The sequence below is a fragment of the Dromaius novaehollandiae genome, chromosome 10 (assembly GCF_036370855.1).
Source record: "Dromaius novaehollandiae isolate bDroNov1 chromosome 10, bDroNov1.hap1, whole genome shotgun sequence".
In the NCBI taxonomy this organism is placed as follows: domain Eukaryota; kingdom Metazoa; phylum Chordata; class Aves; order Casuariiformes; family Dromaiidae; genus Dromaius; species Dromaius novaehollandiae.
The window spans coordinates 11,412,477-11,433,086 of NC_088107.1; the positions used below are offsets into that span (position 1 = coordinate 11,412,477).

A 20,610-nucleotide genomic window follows, 5' to 3' on the forward strand; every position below is an offset into this window, starting at 1 on the left:
GGGGGAAAAGGTTAATTCTCCTGTAACTTGCCCAAGTTTTACAACTGATGTTGCTCCAAATTTACACGAACGCAGAAGCCGAAATCAGGCTTTTAATGAAAACCTGTTGATGAGGACGCACTGACGAGAGGAAAGACGAGTATTTTAAGCCACCTCTTGTCAAGGCCGCCTGCTCTGCCGGCGGGCAGCGCGGGCCTGGCGGGCGCCCGCGGCAGCTCCTCGCGAGGGGCGTCGCTGAGGAGAGGACCGCGCTCCCAGGCGGGCCCGAGCCGCGGCCCACTGCGGGCCTGGCGCTCCCCGCCCGGCCCCCCGGCCGCGCCGCCGCGAGGGGCCGGCTCCGAGCAGCCCCGGCTGGGGCCGCGAAGCGCTGTCAGGTGCGGCGGGGCGGGGAGGCGCGGCGCCCCGCGGGGGTGGCCGCCAGGCTGTCACCCCCCCCCCCCGCCGCTCATCAGGCCATAAATGGCCGGGGGTGCGGGGGCTGGGGCCGCCCCTGCTGGGAGGGGAGCGGGCGCTGCGGCCGGGCTCGGGGCGCCTGGGCACCAGCCCCGCAGCGGGGCTTCCCTCGTGGCCCCGCGGGACATGGAGACGGTAAGCGCGCTCCGGGCGGGCGGCGGGGCGAGGGGCTCGGGGCTTACACGGCGGGGCGCCGGGGCTACCGAGCCGGCCCGGGGAAGGGGCAGCGCGTGTCCGGGCGGCGACGAGGACGCGCCGGCGAGGCTGCGGGCGGCGGCGCTGCCGGGGCGGCAGGAGCCCGCGCGGCAGCAGCCCGCGCGCTGGCGGCGGCACCTCGCCGTTCCCTCACGGCGGCCGCGCACGTGGCGGCGCCCGCGACGCTCCAACGGCTTCGCCCGGAGGGGGGAGGGGCCGCGGCGGGGGGGCGGCCTTGCCCTGCCGCCTCCTCGCACCTCCCGGCCCGCAGGCCCCGAGGGAGGCGCTGCGCGGAGCGGTGGCGGGGATTGCCCTCAGCGGTGCGGGCAGCTCCAGCCCTGGAGCCCCGAGGAAACACGAGTTTGCTTTTGGCCTCAAGTGCGATTTTTCTTTCCTTTTTCTTTTCTTTCAAACGTCTGGGGGACATGATTCTGCCCTCTGCATTAGCACACTTGGGAGTTGTGCGTTCACGTGATGGGTAGTTGTTTACTTGTGAAGACTCCGAGAGCAGGACAGGGGATGTTTCTGTGGTGTTAGGAAATTACTGAAATATTAATACTAGGTGCACAAAATCACTGAAAACTTTAATAGTAATGTCATAGGCATGCCATTAGGAATAATCTAGGTGACCCTCCAGTTCCATTTTACCTGTTCCCTTGTTTAAGTTAAATCCTGAGATTTAGCTTTTGACACTCGCGTTTTAATGAGTGACACAAAGGACAGGCTGCGGCTCTGTGTTGGGAGCTAAAGTTTGAGGTTTCTTTCCTTCTGCTGCGTTTAAACGTTCCCTGTTGTGTTTTGGGAGTGCCTCTCTCTTCCTCAATTACGGAGAGGCTGGAACCTGGTCGCGTTCTCTCGTGAGCGAACTTTCAGCTTATGTTCATTACTCATAGGTGAGCACAGCCTTTTCCTGTACAAAGGTCTCCACAAACCAAAAATGCACAAGGTAACTCTAAGGAACGTGCAAAAACGCTTTTATCCTTTGTCGTGTGGGGTTTTTTTCCCCCCCTCCCCTTGCATCCTAATGTATTTTCTCCTGGAACCCGTTTTGCAGTTCCTCTTACAGCCAAATCAGCACATGCGTTAGCTTCAAAAGATTGAGCTGCTTATCTGTGAAATAGATTGTCTTAATTGCAGTGTTTCATTTGATGTGTGCTTCAGTTGGTCACTTTTTCGGTTGCTCTCTAGCTGCTTTGAAGGGCAGTTTTGAATTAGCAAGGTTTTTTTTAATCTTTCGGACATGTTCATATTTAAAAAAGAATAATAAAAAAATAAAAAACTCTAGTCCTCTGGCTCTTCTATGGTCTCATGTGAATACAAGAGTGAATAAAAGATATTTCCTCAGCTATTGGTGTTTATGCTGGCTGCCACCATTCTGGCTTTTTCCTCGCTCTCCTTTATTTTTAAACCGTCGTAACTAAGAGTACTAGTCTTAATTCTGGCTGGCATTCTGATGGCAAACCGAAAATACAAACATGCCCAGGTTTTAACGATTTCAGGCAACATAGCAGTCTGTCGGCTGCACGCGCAAACACCCAAGGACAAGAACCTCTGACAGATAAATCACGAAACGCCATTGTTCAAAGGCAGATGCCAAAGATAGCTTTTGAAGTCTTCAAAGGAGTGAATTCCTGCTCTCAGGTGGGAAACGGATTGAGGTTTCTTGATACATTTGAGCATTTTACAAAGGCCACCAATGATTGCAATTATGTGACCATTTTGCGCATACAGAAAACTATGGTTTGGGGGGTGGCTTGGGGGTGAAATAGGAGGCCGTGAAGCCAGGTTCCCAAATTTGGAATGGTGTTTGCCTCGCAATCTTAATCTCCCCCCCCTTCTGCATTATGTTACTAACCGTTATTGTTCATGTCTTCCATGGGATGTGATTCATTCAGTACACCTAAGGGGCAGTGCTGACTTACTGGGGATCTTTGGTATTTCTTTTGTTCATTTTAACAGAATAATCAGATGATCATATTGCAAGACATCAACAAAAGAAAACTGAATTGTGGTGGCAGAGGTATAGGCAGACCTTTCAGCATTTCTTAACTGAGGAAGTTTCAGCTTTGCAACCCGGATGCTTTTTCAACATGTATTTTAATATTACATTTTACTTAAATAAAAATTCCAAACCCCAGCTCCTCGATCCCGTAGACTCATGCTCATTTGCCATACAGTAAGACATAAAGGGCAGAGCCTGCAGAAGGAACTTCACACCTCAGATCTTCACCTCGCTAGGATTATTGCTAACAATAAACAGGCTGTTAAATAAGCTAACTGGGGAGAGATCAGGCTTCTGTTTTGTGAATGGATTTCATAGCTGTTGCTGACAGCTGTTTGAGAAATCTGCAGTCCTGAGCTCTGCACCCTTCTGCAAGGGCCTGTCTATTCCTACCCCTCCTGTCTCCCCCAAACTCCATCACCCGAGCATGCTTCTTGTCCTCTGTGCCCCACTGCAGGAGGGTTTTTTTTCCTCCTTCTATGCTGCCTGAATGTTTTGAACACAATGTGTTCAGAAAAGGCATCCTTTCTCCTCTCAGTTCTGGTACCTGTTGTTACACTGGCCACTTCCTTCATCTAATAGAGGTATTTTGATTAAAATTCTTGCTCAGTCCTTGTATACCCTGCAGTCCAGAGATTTTGCAGTCTCAAGTGTGTTATAAATATTGATGAATTAACCCTTGCAGTACCTTCATGGTCAGGAAGCATTCGTTTTCCTATCCGCAGAAGAGAGAGGAAGATGCACTGATGGTTCAGAGGTGCCAAGCAGTAGCAAATCCAGTGGGAGCTGCACATGAAACCCAGTGTCTCATATCCGTTTGCCTAAGACCACGGAGAAGACTGCGTCAAGGCCAGGAGCAGAACTTCCACCCCAGACCTGTGCTTTCACCATCTGTTTCTCTCCTTCAACGGCAAAATCTTGACTTCTGAGTATCTTTATCACATTCTTTCCTTTCCAGTCTTTGGGTGTACTCAATCTTGGAGAGACCCACAGTTAATGAAAGGACCTGTCCTCCGCAAAGCATGCAATTCCAGGCCTGTTCACCTGGATTTAGGCTCTGTAGCTTGCATCCTTTTATACGGGGACATTTTTATCCTGAAACACACAGCTTGAAGTAAGTAATGTGATGAAGGGTTATATAAATATACATAAACCATAGGCTGTGCTACATGACAGCAAGAGAAAATATATTTCAGAGAAAACTGAATGGAACTTTAACTCTTAAAAACTTTCTCTCCCTAATAACATTTTAAACTGTTTATTATTAAAAAGTTGTTTTGTTGTCTCTTGTAATATTTGAACAGCTTTATAAACTGCTCTGAAGTATCTGTTTACATATTCTAGTTCACTAAATTAATATATTAGTATCCTTGGATAGTATTGTTTTACACAGATTTCTACGGAAGTTATGAATTTGGCTTTTGAAAAGCCTGGAAGTAGATGACTAGCAAGTAGATATTTTTGGCCTTCCTACTTCCAGAGCAAGTCCTGACACACACAAGTGAAAATGCATCTGGGGCTATATTTTAAATAAGTATCTAACAGTTTTGTAACAAAAAAAATCCACGTTAGAAGTTGATGCTTCAATTTTTGCTTTTCGTTTTCTGCTGTTAAAAGCAGGTGATCTACCTCTTTTTCTTTGCAGAATACATTGAAAAGAATCAATACTGCACCTTTGTGCAGAAACATAGTTTAGTTCCTGGCAGCTAGTTGTTGGGCTGTTCCTTCTTTAATCTTGTTTGTAATTCTTTTTAAAAAGAACTTTAAATGTTATGCTTGGGATTAGCTTATATCTAACACGTGCTTCTCGTGCAAAGCCCTAAATAATGTTTGCATTTATTTCATTTTACTCCTGAAGTGTCTTGTCACTCTGGATATTGAGTCTCTCAGTTGTTCTTTTATTCATCTTAATGCCCATAGAATTTCCATTTGTATACGTTTATGCCAATTTTTTAAGTAGAAACATATACATTTATAAATTGGTATATTACATCTAGGTGTAGACTGTTTAGCAGATGAAGATGTGTTTTAACTTTTTTGGTTTATTCCATATTGCTTCATACAGCCAAAGTTAGGTTTTACACCATGACTAGAAGCAAATGTTACTTCCTAGTGAAAAGTAATGTATGATACATGAAGTGTCAGGCAATTCATCAGGAGTAAGGAGGAGATGGCCCTAAGGCAAACAGTTCGCTCTTTAGAATATAATAGTTACTTAACCCTTTAACTCATACAGCATATGTATAAAGAAAAAACTTGAAACAAATTTGTTCTCAAGATAATTGATGCAGACCATGCAATGAAATATAAATTCTTCATCTTGAAATATCCCTTAATGACAACCAGTCCTCAGCCCATCAGTTTTAATATGTATGAGCAATTAATTGAAATAATAAAACCTGGATCTGAGTTTGGTTTTTGTGCGGTGTGGGTAGTTGCCGTAAGAGTTTTTAGCATTTAATGGCATGTTCCTCAACTTAGAGAGCTACAGTCAGGTTAACTTTTTCTGACCAAATCCAACACTGATTATTACATGTTTGTTTTCAAGAGCATATCACTTAGCACTGAAATAACTCTTACTTTCAGTGTAATTTCTTCCACAGATGGCAGAAAACTGAAATGCTTTCTTCTATGACTGTTTAAAGGAATACTGATACTCAACTTGAATCCTAGCCCATTTGAAAGCAAATCAGAAGTTGTTGCAGGAAGTGCAATATTCATGTTTGCCAATAGTGCTAGCTGTGCAATATTTTCTATTGAGGTTTTTTTAATGAAAAAGCCACACACAAAGTGGAGAGATGAGCACATTTTATGCAGGAGACACAAATGAAATTGCCTAGGTAACTGCTTTCAAATCCACAATATAAACTAGGTGAAAAATAGGGGCCACTCTTAATCCGAGAGCAGTGACCTCTTGCATGTTGTTTGTGTCCGTGGATATTTTTACTGGTAGTAGCGTACAAAGAATTTTGGACATGGTTCAGATTTATTTATTTTTGTCAAATTTATTCTGCTCATTTATGTCAAGTAACATATTAATATTGGCCGATGGCTTTTTAACTCCTGTTTTCCTACTGCTCAGTCACTATGTGCTTTTAGGAACTGGTATGTTGTGTATTATGTTGCTTCCCCCCCCCCCCCCCCCCTTTGGTACGATGTTTCAGAAGGAAAATTGTTTTTATCAAGGCGATTCTTCACATGGCCTCTGCTTTCATTTTAAAGTAGCTGTCTTAGACCCTGACTGAACAAAGTACTTAAGCACATGTGCAACTTTAAGCCAAGGGACTACTCACGAACTTAAGGGTTGCATGCAAATTTACATCCTGGGGCCACATGAAACCCCAGTGAACCAGTTGTGGATTTTACTGTGCAGATTTTTGATTAGCAATTGTGTTGATTTAAGGCCTGAACGGCCTGTTTGGCGGAGGGGCAGTTAATGAGCATTTTCCAAGAAGGTTCCAACAAGGATAAGCCGTGTCCTAGATGTGAAAATGTGCACGTAAAACTGTTCTGAGATTTTTACTGCGTTATTTTTTGATAAACTTGTTGGACCACAGCATGATATGGAAGAAGGAATGTTGTATAATGCTAACTGTTAAGTTATAATTCCTGTCTTTAAGGAAAAAGCTAAGCATATGCAAATGGGAATACAAGGGCTGAGTTGCTACTTATCACTGGTAACCTGCTGTCTGTCTTCTAGCTAGCTGAAGTTTTGCAAACCTGGATCAAAGCAGGGTTTTTTGCTCTTTATGCAAAGAAAGGAAGAGCAATTACTTAGCGCAGGTTCAGCAGGAGAGCGGCGGCTCCTCCTGAAGGGGTTAACGTGGGAAGGCTGCGGAGACATCTGGCAGGAGCTGTGGGTGTTGGGTGTGGCGGATCCCAGGGCCGTACCAGTCTCTACAAGGGAGCTGTCACGCCGGGTGATTTATCCTTTCCTAATGTCACGGGGTATGGATGTTGAAACTGTGGCTAGAATGTGAAATACGAAAAACATGAAGATTATGATTTAGTGTCTGGGGAGGCTCATTGTTGGCCTCTGTTCACAAGTTGTAAGCGCTGGAGGTAGCTTGACACAGGTTACAAAATCTGGTATGTAGCGCAGAAAAAGGCAGGAGTCTTTTGGAGCTCCTACATGTGTTAGTGCACAAAGAGGAGTGATGGCAACAGTTAAATCAAAGGCTACGTGGATGATATATTACATTGGAGGCACTGAAGAAATGCACGGAAGACGCTTGTAAATAACATTTACTTAAATGTACTTTGTGGTCCTGAATTTGCAAATAAGCATAACGGATACAGTGATGAAGACCGTAGAGAATTAACTTCACTAAAGACAGTTTGGGTAATTAACTGATCCTTTAGCAGAGCTGAGATATGAGCATGTTATGTTCATGATTTGACATCTTGATCCTCCTTTGAATCTGAAATTCATGGGAGATTAAGTTTTTGTTAAGAAAAAGCATGTTTTGTCAGCCTATACTAAATTTCCTTCATTTTTCTTCTATCCTGATGCAATGAAACATTCAATAATTACAGTAGCTGGAACAAAATGAGTATCATGGATTTTTGTCAAAATATCCCCATATAATAAGTTCCCTGGTAGCTAAGTAAAATAAGTTTGGCTGTTTCTTTGGTAGGTTGGATTAAATTATTTTTATTTCTTGAAGCAATATTTATTATACTTATTGGAAGCAGCTCACTGAACAGTGTTGGTTTTCCCAGTATTCTTAACTATCTCTCAGGAACAAAAAAATTAAGGAGGTGTAACTCTCGGCTGGCAAAAGTTAAATAAAAAAGCAGTGGTAACGTGTGTGCTGTTACTCTGTAGCGCAGAACTGATTTTGCTGCTTCACTTTCTTAAAGCATAATGACAAATATGATTGTGCTTTCGTGATGGTAGAATACAGATATAGTCTTCAAAGCCGTTAATGCTTAAGTGTGCAAAGCCAGTATCTAAAACTTTGCTGATATAGCACAAAATATATATTAAGTTTTATAAATAAAGTTCTATTCTTTTGGACACACTTCCATTATTCTATTTATGCTTGAATAAATTCTGACTTATCCAGTTGCTGCTGAAATTGAAGTCTGATGCATAATAAATAAGTTCCAAATTGGGAAAAGTGTTTTGGTGTATTCAGGTACAAATGACGTTGCTTAAAATAAAGGATATTTACCCTGAAGTCAGAGTTGCTATTTTAATCTGTATTAGGAAAAATGCTGTAATAGGACCTGAAGAACCAATTCCTAATTTCCTTACCTTTACAGTAAGACTAATATTGACCGGGGAGCAGCAGCAGTACTAAATCCTTATTTAGGAAAAAATGCAACTAGATTTTTAAAACACGGTGTGTAAATCTGTTTTTAAATTACTTAAACTTGATCATAAAAAAAGAACAAGACAAAGTTTGTGATTATTAAAAAAAGAAAAGTAGTGTTGAGCTTTCATTAAGGGCTTTTTGTTTGTTTTTTTATTTTTGCCAGACAGTTACTCACACTGACAGCCAAGTAGTTCTTTTCCTCTTATGCATGAGGATGTATGGTAAAAATGTTACAAATTAGTTTATAACCTCAGCACCATCTGTGAAACTACTGTTTTTAGAGATGCTTTGTCAAATGTGTTTAGGGATTTGCGCAGCCTGAGATTTAGGACAGGACTGTGTTTTGAAACATTGCTGACATTATTATGCTTTCCAAGATCCCCTGCATGTAGGGCGCTATTAGAATTCCTCGTGAACCTGTTGCAAAGCAGCTAAGCAGCTGCTTTTCTGGTGCCTTTCTTTGCACACTAAAATCTGGCTTGGCATCATTTTATGTATGTGACTTTGCACAGGTATAGGTGATGTACCTGGTGCAATAGAAGGGGAAGAGAAATGAAGAGTTAGGTATCAAATATGTATTAATTCAGCAGATTATCTTTCTGATCATCTTTGCCGTCTGACTCTTGTTTGGGTTACCAGGGCACCTGATTTCAGTTATATTTGTTGGGAGCCCTGTGCAATCGAATCGTTGTCTCTGTGTTCGCGTGTAGGGCCGTCAGCTCATACACTCCCATCGTCTGGAAGAGTCTGGAATGGTGGAATATGGAGCCAATAAGACTTTATGAAAACAACATCCCAGTATTAAAAAAAGAGATTCACAATATTGTAGGTGTTCTCTCTCAAAATTATGTAGGTTTGGACTAGTCAGGACATCTGGAGGGAGCCTGAAGCCAGAGAAAATGGCTCAGCTATAGAAGGCCAAATGAAAAAAAAAAAAAAAACCTACATGAATTCATTATATACATATAAAGCAGGAAATGAACAGAGTGAGAAAGTGTAAGATCACCCCAAGGATGTGCTAACGATCAGCCTACCTAGCATCTTTTGTAAACATGGCATGTTTTATAAACATAAAAACAGCATTTTCTGCAAACAGAAGCTTTGGTTATCGTGCTGCCCGTGTGTGTGTGAAGGTGAGCCGCTTGAGAAGGCACCTCTCTGCAGAGCGCTCCGTGCTTCCTCCGGTACCTTCCCGGCGCGCAGGTGACGGGAAACGCCGTGCGCTGCTCTGCTCGTCGGTGACGTTACTCATGTTTCGTCAGGGTCAGGCAGTGACCCCTTTTTAATGTCTAAAGCGTGTTTCCCTGGTGAGCACTGATATGGGTGTCCAAAAAGCAGGCTACTCCTTGCCGTTTTGCATCACACCTGCCTGCAGAAATGAGATCAGCTGCTTTTCCATTTGTGGATGCCTTCATTTAGGAGATATGTTGGGACAAGCTAAAAGTTGTCATAGAGCAGAAAGATCGTTCCTACTAGTTGTAGAAAGCCCATGGGCTCATGGTTTGAAAGGCCTTTTAATTATAGGAGAGGATCTAGGCACACACCTAAATTCAAACATGTTGGAGGTTGGTTTTCCAAAATCTTTCTCCCTCCATTTAATGGAGAGGGAGTCAGGGAACGGAGTCCTGCAAGCTCGATCTCACATTACTGAACTCAACTGGTGCACAAGAAAGAGTTGGTTTAAGATAAGGCTCATGGTTTGGTAAAAACACAGCAATGTGGGGTTTTTTTTTTTAAATCAATATAAGAGTATTGATAATATTTCTGCTTTGGCGTTTGCCATTTTTCATGGATAGAGTTTTGATTAGTTCACAGGGACAAATAAGGAGCTCTAAAGTACTGGCTAGGAATAATATTAACAGTATTCAGCCTGTAGCAACCTTCAGTGTTGCTGTCATGTGTACGTTAGAAACAGGAGCCTGTGGCATCATAGGCAATCTACTGTTTCAATTAACCTGTTATTTTTTTCCTAAAGATTAAAAACTTGGGGAAACTAAGTGTGTGTGGGGAGAGATTAATTTACACAGATGTAAATAGGATGTTATTGGAGGCATTCTGGCTTTCCCTCAGTGAATAAAACTTTGAACAGAAAGATATGTTAGTAAATATGAAGCTATTGGGAAGAAAACTCATTGAAGTTAAGATTTAAGTTAAATTTTCAATTTCCAATGAGACTTTTTCTATACTTTCTAATGTGCTTTGATGTTTGTGTAGTTACAAAACAGATTTGAATGTAATGTGTCATCAAAGCTTTTGAAGATGATTTGAGGACAATCATGGTAGTTTATACCTAGACAGCAAACTGAATTGTAAAAAAATATTTGGAGAAATTTAATACATCTTTGCAAAGCTTTATTTCAGATAATGAGGTAAATAATTAGAAGCAGCTTTTTACACCACCTTTGCTGGATTACTTTTGTTCACTTAGTCTACCCTCTACCTGACAAACAGGCAATAAAGTGTCTAGAGGCCTAAGCTGAAGGCATGTTAATTATATGCACAGCTAAAAAGAGGGGCAATACTTGCTGTTTTAGAAGCAATGACTGATAGGTATGGAAAATTCAGTAGGCTGCAAGCAGAAAAGAGGGTTTTGGTGGCAAAGCTATTGCGTTCTTTTCTGAGTCTTGTTCTGTATAGCCATGCAGCTTTATTTGTGCAAGAAAAGGTAAAACTTCTTTTAGAACATCAGTTTGCCTTATGCAAATCCCATTCAAGGGCATGAATGTTTTTTATTAACCCTGAATGGGCTTTGGATCATTGGAGTATTAGTAAATTAATCCTGTTTGGTTTATTCATTGTGTATAAAGAGACTGCTTGAATCACACGCTTAATTTGAAATGTCCAGTTATTATTATTTTTCATAATGATGCTAAAAACAACTTGTTTTGTTGTTGTTTAGATTATGTCTGTGGGAAAATATACAGGAAAGTATAGTATATAGCTTACTTCAAGTCTAAACATGATTGCTAACGTATATACAATTAAATGAAACGCCTTCAAGATTTGAATCTAACCTGTCAGTCAGTTGCCGCATTACAATAGCTTGAAATCCGTAGTGCCTCCTTGGGCCTGTCACTATTAATAATCTAGCATCTGATGTGAACTTAAGCTTAGTATAGTATTTGCTGCTTATTTAAAGTTGTAAGTTCATAATAACTGAGAATTCTGTGTCTTTTAAGGAATTAATATTTCTATCTTGAGTGCAGGCTTTTGGGAACTTCTGTGAACCAATACATTCTTGACCACTGTGATAATAAGATTCAGACTGGAAGCTACTTCCTCAAACTATTCCTCCATTAACTCGGTGCAATCAGTCCTTTAAGTAGCTGTTCAGCAGCGTGGGTAAGAGATTCACAGTCTCTCTGAAAGCACATGCATGTTTTCAGTGTTGCACGTTAGCTTCTGTTAGGTCAAGCAATTGCTTTCTGGGTAGCTAAATCTTCTGCAGTTTAAAGTAAGTAAGATATTCTTTGCTTTCTGCCCTAAATATTATGTAGGAGTTCTGTCTGCTGTTAAATAGCTTTCATTCTCCACCCAGATGTAGCTGTATTTCAATGAAGAGTGAAATGATCCTCGTGCATCTCTTTCCTCGTTCATACAGGCAGGCGGGGGGGTTACCCACTCGTTTGGGAAGGAGCTTGCAGAGCTTACGTGAAGTGCGCTGCTACGGAAGTATGAAGTTATTGACTTATAGGATGAGTAGTTCTTTAAGAGATGGTTTAAGCAGTCTGGCTAATATACAAGACATTAAGTCTCTAAAGTCATTGTACATATCATTTGAAACAGCATAACCCCTCCCTCCGTCTTCAGTTTATAGCAATAATAAGCTTTGCAGATGCTTTTCCTGGGAATTAAGGACCAGCTGGGGTAAACAGACCTCAAACTATCCTCTTAGCCAGTCATTAATCTTGAGGGAAAGCCTGTGCTTTGATCATTATTGCTAAAATATGCCTAGTGCAGCCTGGTTTCACATGCCAGTAAAAGCAAAACAGTATTTTCCCAAAACATGAGCATTCTTTTGTTTTTTCAAGTAGCCCTGTGTCTTGGACTCCCTTTCTGTATGTTTAAGCATGCTCATGTCTGCGTGCACATGAGGGGATGAGCATACAAGTGTTCACTCAGCATTTCTGCCACTGTAAACTGAGTGCGGTTTCTGACTCAACACTTCTGTATCGATCAACCTTTTAGTTGGCTTTGGTTCATCTAAAAACATGTGAAAAGTTTTGGATTAGGTATCTTTGCTTTTGAAAATTGGTAAGAAATATGTTATCCATTAATGAACTTACAGGGCTCTATTTTAAGTTATGCAAATGGGTCTCACCCAGGACCAGAAAGAATTGGGAAGGGTGCAACATGGTCCGCTCCAGCCTGTCCTCTTTGGGGCGCCTGAGAAGTATGCGCTGGTAGTGTCGTAGCCGACTGAGAAGTGTGTGTTGGTGATGTTGGTGCTCTAAGTTGAAGAGCTGACAGATTTTTCTAAACCAATTCTTTCTTATATTTTTGGAAGAGGCTTGTTGCTGTACAGTGTGCCTAGTAAATACTTGCAGGTTTTAAATGTAAAAGAATCCCCTTAAGTCTAATAAGTTAGTTGGAGTTTTTTTGCCTTGGATAATATTTTCTATGCCTAAACACAGTGAGGTACAAATACAGTATTGATTAAAGATAGTCATTAATGCTACTCAGGCTTTCAGTTTTATCTTAATCAGTTATATTAAAAGTCAAATGTGATACAATATTTCTACGTACAGGTCATAGAGCTGAAAGTGCAGCAAGCAGTCTTCTCCAACTTCCAGACTTTAGCTTTCTCAGATATTACAAATACCGAACTCTACCAGGTGGGAGGTCCCATATTTAACTTGGGTTCCCTGAATTAGCTTTCTGTGTGCAATGTATTTGACAATGAGTGACTTCTGCTCAAGGACTAACAAGAACACAATGTTTAGTTCAGAATTTGCCACTTTTGCAAAATTGCCTATACCTATATTGCTTGTCTACATTTGGTCAGGTTAGGCTTGGATTAAGGAAAGTATTTAATGTTTATAGTGTTAAACTGGTTAAGTTTCACTGAAGGCAGCAAATCTCAATGAAATCAGTGAGACCTGAGCATCTTTGAACATATGTCCCTGTATTTGAGACACATACTGCTATTTCTTTAAGCAAGAAAATTCCCTTTCTTGCCTTCTGTAGTAACTCTCCTTTTCTGTGGGTGGATTTTTGTGTGTATTTTTTTATTTCATTTTATGTTGTGTTGTCTTTTGAAAGTAAAGGTCATGCAGTCCCCTGCTGCATGAGGCATCAGGCTCTAAGAACATGAGAGCAGTTGCAGTCAGGTATGAGGAGTTTACAACTGAATTGTATTGGATAGATTCAGAGGAGGGCTGCTTTACAACTCGTGTCCTTTGCCCTAAAAGAGAGTTTTGGATCTTCCCTGCTACCTCCAGTGTTGATTCTTTGTTCTGTGTCCCTGAAGGGGAATCATCAAAGTAGCAAGAGAAGGAAAGCATTCCTGTATCTTCTTGCCAAAAGCATTTTCCCCATTTTACTATAAATGAGCACCATGGAGAAAGTGGAGAGGAAAAAAAGTCCTGCAGATGCTTAGATGCTCTGAGCCAAAACTCTGCTGTGGTTGAGTGTGAAACTTATGGTCACCCTTGAGAGCACTGAGTGTCCTTTCCTCAAGAAACGCGGGGAGCTGCAATGGAGGAGGCTCCTGCTGGTAGTGGGTATAGCAGATTACTGTATGGTGTTATTAAAGTACATTATAATGTGCAGAGTATGTAATAGGAACTTAAATCCATTTCTTACATGTTTAAATTCAAGTGCTTTAAGTGGCAAGAATTCACCATTGTGATATATTGCTGTTGGCGTCAACGGACAAAATCCAGCACCGATTGCATTTCGTTTGCTACCAAGTGCAGTTGTCTGTGGTTTTGCATTATTGTATGAAAAGAGTATTTCAGAAAAGTATATTCTAGCCGCGCTTAATCTTGTGTGTTGGTATTGGATCTTTTTTACCACCACCTCACTCCCGAAAGTACAAAGCAATAAATAGCTAGGCTCAATGCTCTGTAAAAATAGGTTTCTGGCATACATTGAGTAGCAATTGTGTGACAACTTTATAATGATAACAGTCACAAGCTTTCCATTTATTGGTATACATTTAACCTTGCAGATTTCCGACAGTCTTTTTGCTTGGTGCTATTTTCCTCTGCGTAAGAACTGTTCAACGCTGCTGAGCTATGGCAGTAATGCAGGGTTGGACTGTTTTCTGAATAGCTTTTGAACCATTTCTGGTGTATTAGGGGAATCTTTAATGGAAGTTATCAGTTGCCATTTATCTCTGTATTTCAGCTCAGGCTGGCTGTTTGCCCTTTAAAGCTCACTTCTGTTGCAGTGATACTCTGCAGTCCAGTGTTTAACTAGCTTTACAGCCTCTATAGGAACTCCAGCTAGAGTAGCTAAGTGTATCAAGGTGTCCAATTTAAATGCATCACAAAAGCTGCATCCGTATTGTTTAGCCTTACTTTCTCTTTCCTTATTAGTAGACATCTCTGGATGTCTCTGGCCTGGAAAGTCGTTTGAAAACTGCTGCCTGTTTCCTGTACTACAGGAAAACTGCCTACATGTTCCCCGATTCCACAGAATCGTTGCCAGCATTTTTCTTTTGCTTCCTAGCAACTGCCAATTTGGCAAAAATGAATGTGTGGGACCTGGAACTTTTTAAGCTGCAAGAGATGCAGAAACAAGGGTCTGTTTGTACTGCATGGACATGTTTTATAGTAGTTTCAATAGCAAAGAGGTGTCAGTGTCACCAGACTGCCAGCACGAGAGATCAAGGAATAAATTTTCAGGGCGAAAGATACTCCCTCCTCTTTAAGAGCAGCGTTTGCTGAAGAGGGTAGAGGCAGCGTGAAGAAACCACTGCTGCGCAACACGCAGTCCCATTTCTCTGCTTGACTAGCGGTCTTCAGCCTTCTGGAGTGCCCGCTCTGCAGCTGGAGGTGTGAAGGCAGATGTAGCTGGGATGGTTTTAGAGAAGCTGACCTAGCTACACTGTTTTCAGCCCAGAGCTCATGGCAGGCTAATCGTCTGATCATAAACCTGCCCGCTCACTTGAGTTTTGCAGCCTACAGCAGAATTTTGCAGCTTTGTGTATCTTCCATTATACTGTTTTTGGTTTAAACTTAGTCTGAGGCGTGTCGACACTGGCTGCCGATACCACTGACTGCAGCGTGCACGTGTCTGACCTCTCACACCTCTGGCACACCTGCCACTTAAATGAGGTGAGCCTGTCCAGAGAGTCCTTGCCTTCTTCTTCACTATAGAAATAGGTGTTTTATTCCTCCCTCCTTAAAGTGGTGTGGGTCACTGGCTCTTTTTGGTCTATCCAGACCCAAAATTGCCTGACATGTCAAAAAAAAAAAGTTGGTGATTTTATGCTTTCCTTATTCCTCCTCTCTACTCATATATTCTGTGGTCATGCTTATCTGTAGTATTTCTGATAGAAACCAGGAGGAAACTTGCTTTGCACTGGGAAGCTATAACTAAACTTTCTTATTTTCTCGAATGTTTTGTTTTTTTAAGCACATTTAAATTCTAACATTTGAAACACCTGATTCATTTTTCATTCAGAATCTTGGAAACAAAGTATCCCCTGGCTGAGCTCTTGTACAAACCGTTTCAGCCTCCAGCAAGCTTTCCTTTTTAAGCTGAAGCTTTAGTAAACCCTCAAAAAATTGGATTTATAATTGAAGTGACAGCACAACCCTATTTGTAGCACTACTGGCACACCTTCATAATGGAAGCATACATTGCTGCAATTTTAAAAATAAAATTAATCCCTCATATGCTAAGCAGTGGACTCTGTTTCCTGCTGGTTCCTAAACTTGGTATTTTTCCCATGAAAATCTGAAAATATTAATTTTGGGTTTTGAGGGTGGACTAGCTATCTCTGCAGTTGGCATAAATCAGTGTGATTCAACTGAAGGCAGTGATATTGTGCCGATTAGCCCCAGCTGATAAGGTGGCATAATAAATTTTGAAAGTGCGAGTTGGTAATATATAGGGAATTTGTTTTCTCAGATGATGCAGGTGTGTAAATTTGAGTAGATTTTGTGAGTGATGAATACTGAAAGTGGCTGAAGTTTCCAAGTCCTGTTTCCAGAATTTAACTGGAACACAAGTACTGCTTAAACCCTGGGCATGCTTTCTGTATGCTAGGAAACTTCTTCAATAAGTAAAATGGGGCAGCTTCCAGAATCACACTTTGTGCAAAACCCTGTCGCTCCTGTGAGTTGTTGAATTCAAGAAAAAGTAAGTTTCTCCTTAAGAATTTGGATCGTGATCTTGCATGAGCTGTACTAAGGTGCTGAGTGGTGCCTGGGATGCTGTCATCTGCCGGTCAGAATTTACATCCTATCGTGAAAGGTATGGGGAAGAAAAATAGACCGTGTCTTCTCTTTCCTCCAGTGCATAGGTGCTCTCTGGAGCTATCTCGTGATACCTGGTAGCATTATGAATACGTAACTCTTTATATAATCACCTGTAATTTTCTGTGGTGTAACGTATCTAGCCTTGGGTCTCCAGGTCTTTGGCAGGAACGTAATTGCGTATTAGGTACTCCTTGCTATCGTCTGTTCTCAAGACTGACAGATGGAGCGGAGTATCACAACAGTCATTCTAACAAGTGAAGAAACAAAAGGACCTAGAAATGACTCATATCCAGCTCAGCTTTCAGCAGTCATTGCCACTGAAGGCAGTTTAGGGTTTTATACTAATAGTTCTCAGCTAGTCTGCAATCAAACAGGGCTAGAATAAATTGACAATCTTTTACACCTTATCAGGACTACTGACATTTGCCCTGGGACTCGTATCACTTGCTATGTATCTTCTGCACCACTGCCAGCAGCGAAGCTTGTCTGGTTTCTCCTCCTGATTCCAGGAGCAAGGTGCAGAGGCCCCCGGGCTGGACCCCTGTGGAGCCAGCACAGGTCTCGCAGGGCTTGTGTGGGCTGTGCAGGAGCTCTGGTGCCCCGGACGCTTACCGGCCCTCCCTGGTCTGCAGGCCGTGGCCTGTCCCTCCATCCCGGTTTCTAGGCCAGCAGTGCGGAGGCCCAGGGCACTGTGAGCAGTTACAACCTTTCCTGGCTGCACCAGGAGGGAAAGCGAAGGCTGAGCGCTGAACGCTGGTCCTGCCTTAGGAGAACCTCTGCTCCTGCCAGCTCAGCTCAGCCAGTGCAGAGGGAAACCTGAACTGCAAATTCTGTTGCGTTTTCTGCCTTTTTTGCATAGATTGATAAACTTTTTTTTTTAACAGCTGTTAATCTAGTCACCTCACTATGCATAAAAGTGCACATAGATGAAGGTAAATTAGCGTGCTTAGCACTTGAGGCAAAATTGCGTGTATTTGATAGTTTAACTGCACAGATACTAATTTAATATTGCACTGCTTAAGATTCCCTGATAGCTTTTGCTGCAGTGCGAGTCCTGCCTCTCCACTGAGAAGCACCATATTCCCACCGTAGTCCCCGTGGGGAGTTATGAAAATCACCCATGCTTACCAAAACCTATCATATCTGATTCTCCCTTGAAGAGTAAATTTGGGAGGTGAAAAAAGTTTCTGTAAACATATCGGTCTGTATCGCTTCCACCAGCGGTTCTCACTGGTGTTATCTCTGACACTTAGCCTAACTTTTTGTAACCGTCATGCAACATCATGAGTAATAATACGTTGTTAACACACTGTCCATCAGAAGTGTTTACTCATAGAGTGACAGTTAACACATCTGGACTACATACTGTGTTTGATCTGAAACACCAGACTCAGTCTACTGGTAACGATGACAAAACCATGCCGTGGCTGTGCAGTTCAAAGCATAAAATCCAAGGACTGTACTCATGTTTGATTTTATTTAAAATATTTATATAAATATATTGCTATTGGTGATTATTATAAAATATGTATTAACAAACATTGTATAAAAGGAAAAAGACAATCTGTAGCAGTGGAGTTCTCTAATATTTGCATTGATGTGCACCTTTAGAGCATAACTGGTGATATTTCAGAATCAAAAATCATTCTTGAAATAGGTTTTATCAGATGCACTGTTTAGTAATGGCATAAAGCATATAATCTGTCTTATTACTGATAGCTGAGGTCTTCTGTCAAACTTCTCAGTTTGGAAGCCGAGGTATAGCCATGTCGGGTGTCATGTCACATACTGCTTTAATTTATGGAGAACAAAACTTTGAAAGCTAATAAAATAATGATTGGGAAAAAAGTTAATGTATTTAACAAAAAATCATAATTTTAGATTAATTAATTCAATAAATTGTTAGCTAGGACATAAAGGGTTTTTTTTTTCTTTCCCAAAATATAAACCATTTATAAACTCAAATCTGAGTGTTCATATGACTTACCCTCATTAATACTCACTAGCTGTGGGTTTGTCTTTTAGACCCCTATTAAAACTTTCTCTCAGGATTCTCTTTTATTTCCTCCCAAATGATAAAATATTCCTCAAAAGTAGATATTTATGTTTTCAGAATATAGGTGGAGAGGTTGACAGCAGGAGATGAGATAGCTGGAAAGGGATAGAGAAGCTGGAAGAGCAGAAGCGATGCCTCTTACCCGGCCTGTGGAGCAGCTTTAGCAGGGTACTGTGTGATGAGTTTTGTGGGTTGAGACAGTCACACATTCGATGCATACATTTCTTGTTTAATGTACAGAAAGAATCAGATAGTGCTGGGTGGTTCATTTTGGAGAGTGCTATAAGGCAATAAAAAGCACTCTCACATGTCACATGAAAAATGATCAAGTAGACATTTCATGACTGGAAAAATACGCGATAAAGGGGCCTATAGGACAGGAAAAGTAATTATGCAGAGCTGTCTCTCAATTCCACCTTTAATGATCACCCTCTTTCCTAGAAGAGCTCCACCTTTAGACAAAAGTGATCACTGAAAGACTGTAATTTATATAATTTTATCCTTTAAAACTACTGTTCTTCATAAGCCTAAGAGTGTCCTCTTGCAATAATTATTCACTCTAAGAGGTAAGAATATGGTTTGTTTTTCGTTTTTCTTTTTTTTCCTTTGGTCTTTTATGCCCTCAGGGAAGAACTACTTTGGGGATTTTTGTAGCACTAGATGGTTTATAAGATGCACAGAAAAGATTAAGTTAAAGAGGAAAATATTGCTGTCTTAATGTAAAGGTAATTTTGGCATATGATAGATATTAGAGCCTTATTTTCAAAGTGATACTGAATTATTAAATGGAGCTAGAAGGGAAAAGACTGCAAACTGATGAAACTGTGGGTATTCCTGGAAAGACCCGATTCGTGTCCCAGGCTGAGATGAGAGATCTCTGGAAAACTGAGGCCCTGACTGAATGCTGTTAGCCAGCTGGATCTGTTTTCCATGGAGAGGCCTGCAGGAGTGTTGTAGGATTCCCAGCTCTAGTCATGATTAGCTTGTAGCCAGGAGCCTTCAGCCGACTTGCCTTTTTCTGATCAGTAAACAGGACAGATTTCTAGTGTGAACAAGAGTGAAAGCAGCTGGCCTTGGCGGTAGTCCTGGAGCGCTGTGCATCCGGCCGAGTGGCAAGACTGGCGCGGCTGCAGTGCCGGCGCGCTCGAGGCGCTCAGCCTGCGCCAGCGGTTGTCTGCAGGTGAAACCTTCCTAGAAACTGCAGCCCTTCACCATGAAATTCCTTACTGTCTTGCAGCTTTAAAGCTGCAGATGACTATATATCTAGTTTTATTTCTGGCTTCTGAAAGTGAGTATCTATGCAAAAAGCAGAGACACGGCAAAAACTGTGATCTTGAACCTCCTGATTCTGGGTTTGCGACATGAACATGGAGCGCTGCCACAGTGTTTTGATAACCCTGATAGCCCCCTTTGCTTGCTTTTTGCAAGTTATAGTGATTAAAGCAATGAATAAGCTGTGCTATGTTATTTTTTATTTCTCTGCACAAAAGATACTCTTTAATTGAAACAGAGTTGTGCACTTTAGAGGTGTAAATTTGATAAGCATAGCAAAGAAGTGAAAAATAGCATTGAGAAGATGACTGAATCTCCATGGCTAACAAGAGTCCTGATGTTTATGTTTCCATATATTTTATTGGACACTTTTTATTTTAAACCCAGCTGTCACAACCTGATGTTTCACAGGCTTCACTACTGGTGGAACATGTATGTGTTCTGGCATCAGTCTATATGGAATATCTGTTCAAACAAACACAGCAGGGCACGCCAACTATGGCCGGTTGCATTTAGTTATAGTAGTTGCTGAACATACCTACAGGGTCAATCAGCACTGAACCAAGTCAATTTTGGCATCTCTTTAATAATAATTACTCTTTAAAATCTGCATCTCATTATATAGTATATGGGGGAAAAATTAACATTTCTATTAATGCCAGGATAGTTTGTGTGGCTGCAGGACCAGCATAGCTGTGAGGACTCGGTCTGCAGTTGGTTATGAAGGAGGTTGCAAAGGTTTAAGTGAAATTCGGGTCTTTTAAACTGAAACACCAGTTCCTAAAACCTTTGCAAAACCCACAGAACCATCATCCGCTCCATGGATTGCTTCCTTCCACAGATTTTTTCCAGTCCTAGGAGCGTTTCTAGGTAGCTGCC

The 20,610-nt window shown here is 41.6% G+C and overlaps 1 protein-coding gene across 1 annotated transcript in view; it reads left to right on the top strand.

Moving 5' to 3' along the window:
- The first annotated feature begins 564 nt into the window (after positions 1–564).
- The window catches only part of BNC1 (basonuclin zinc finger protein 1), a 77,411-nt gene continuing 57,365 nt past the window's right edge, over positions 565–20,610 (top strand). The window contains exon 1 of the mRNA XM_064517298.1: positions 565–588. Coding sequence (XP_064373368.1) covers positions 580–588 — 9 coding nt within the window. The 5' untranslated portion in view covers positions 565–579. The remainder of the gene's footprint in view (positions 589–20,610) is intronic.